This window comes from Poromitra crassiceps (assembly GCF_964638095.1).
Source record: "Poromitra crassiceps genome assembly, chromosome: 2".
Taxonomy (NCBI): Eukaryota; Metazoa; Chordata; class Actinopteri; order Beryciformes; family Melamphaidae; genus Poromitra; species Poromitra crassiceps.
Genome location: NC_139624.1, coordinates 57,965,352 through 57,967,217, shown reverse-complemented (window position 1 = coordinate 57,967,217; position 1,866 = coordinate 57,965,352). Strand labels below are relative to the sequence as shown.

At 44.4% G+C, this 1,866-nt stretch overlaps 1 protein-coding gene across 1 annotated transcript; it reads left to right on the top strand.

Moving 5' to 3' along the window:
* Positions 1–307: 307 nt before the first annotated feature.
* Positions 308–1,866, top strand: myf6 (myogenic factor 6; the record flags this gene model as incomplete). The annotated part of the gene is given in 4 exon segments (XM_083656864.1): positions 308–333; positions 335–899; positions 1,470–1,563; positions 1,757–1,866. Coding segments are annotated over 4 exon segments (795 nt in total).

Sequence of the window (1,866 nt, the reverse complement as noted above, 5' to 3'; positions counted from 1 at the left end):
CCATGTTGTCTCTCCCACTGAACACAAAGCAGTCTCACTTCTTCATAGCAGCATTGGGCTGCAGCATGTGCGTTGCTATTTCACCCACATGCCTGTAAAGCACTCGTCATGAAACTTGAGGTGACATTTCAATATATGAGATGCCTTAATGTAAGGGCCTATGTGTATTTCCTACACAAAGTCAGATGGTAGTAAAAACCCATTGAAAAAAAACAGAGGCTGGATGCTGGTGCGGCAGCCCAAGTGTTGGATAGAGTTTCACATTCTATATATAAGCCGGGTGACTTGTGTCCTCTGGCCTATTTAAATGTCAGAGTCCCACTGTCAAAACACATGCAGGACGAGGGGGCCGCAACAATATGATGGACCTTTTTGAGACCAACACTTATCTTTTCAACGATTTGCGATATCTGGAGGAGGGGGACCATGGACCGCTGCAGCACTTGGACATGGCGGGGGTGTCTCCTCTTTACACCGGCACAGACAGCCCGCTGTCACCGGGGGGGACACTACAGGACCACGTGCCGTCCGAGACCGGAGAGGAGAGCAGTGGGGAGGAGGGTCACGTCCTTGCCCCGCCGGGTCTCCAGGCGCACTGCAGCAGCGAGGGCCAGTGCCTCGTCTGGGCGTGCAAGGTCTGCAAGAGGAAGGCGGCGCCCACGGACAGGCGCAAGGCCGCCACGCTGCGGGAGAGGCGGCGACTCAAGAAGATCAATGAGGCCTTTGACGCGCTGAAGAGGAAGACCGTGGCCAACCCCAACCAGCGGCTGCCCAAAGTGGAGATTTTACGCAGCGCCATCAGCTACATCGAGAGGCTGCAGGAGCTGCTGCACACGCTGGACGAGCAGGAGAAGACGCAGCAGAATGGCTCTTATAGTTTTAACATCAAAGAACAAAGTGTAAGCTGTTGGATATATCACTGGTATTCTTTATCCACATACCCTATTCCCATAATAGTCCTACAGGGACTTGTAGTGTGTCTGTGCTACTCATTGGAGTTACTGTATAATGGCATGTAGGCCTAACTGTATGACTGCCTAACTACCTATTTGAACTCCTAATCAATCACAATAATATTCCTATAATATATGGACCTGAAGTATGTCTGTTGTACCCAATGACTTGCCGACGTTGTTGTAGGCTACTGTATATTTTCTGATATACATAGGTATGGCTATTATCATAATATTCCTATAGGGACCTGAAGTGTGTCTGTTGTAGGCAATGGTTTACTGACCTTATTGTACTTTATATTTTCATGCTATAGGCTGTTATTATAATATTCCTATAATATTAATCTTGATGTGTTGATGTGATTTGTATGGCATCTTTGTAGAGAAAAGTATTGTAGGATTACTTTTCTCTTTGCGAATAAGTCAAAATATAGATTTGTGTACTATTACCATGATGCTCGTGGATGGCACGTGTTCACTAGCAGAAAGCCTAACGCACACTGCATACTCCCACAGGTGGCCAATCATGAGTATCATTGGAAAAAGTCCTCTCAAACCTGGCAGACCTCCGCTGACCATTCCAGTGTTGCCATGATCAACCAGAGAGATGGTAAAATTAAATATAAATAAATAAAATAAATAAATAAATAAATAAATAAATAAATAAATAAATAAATAAATAAATAAATAAATAAATAAATAAATAAATAAATAAATAAATAAATAAATAAATAAATAATCTGCATCATCATCCCACCTGCAGTCACATGGGATTCACTCACTTCCTGTTTCTCTGTTTTCAGGTACCAATGAGTCTTCTGCAACCTCCAGCCTCCTGCGTCTTTCCTCCATCGTGGACAGCATCACCAGTGACGACAAAACCAGTATCAACGAAGAAGTCTCCGAAAACTGA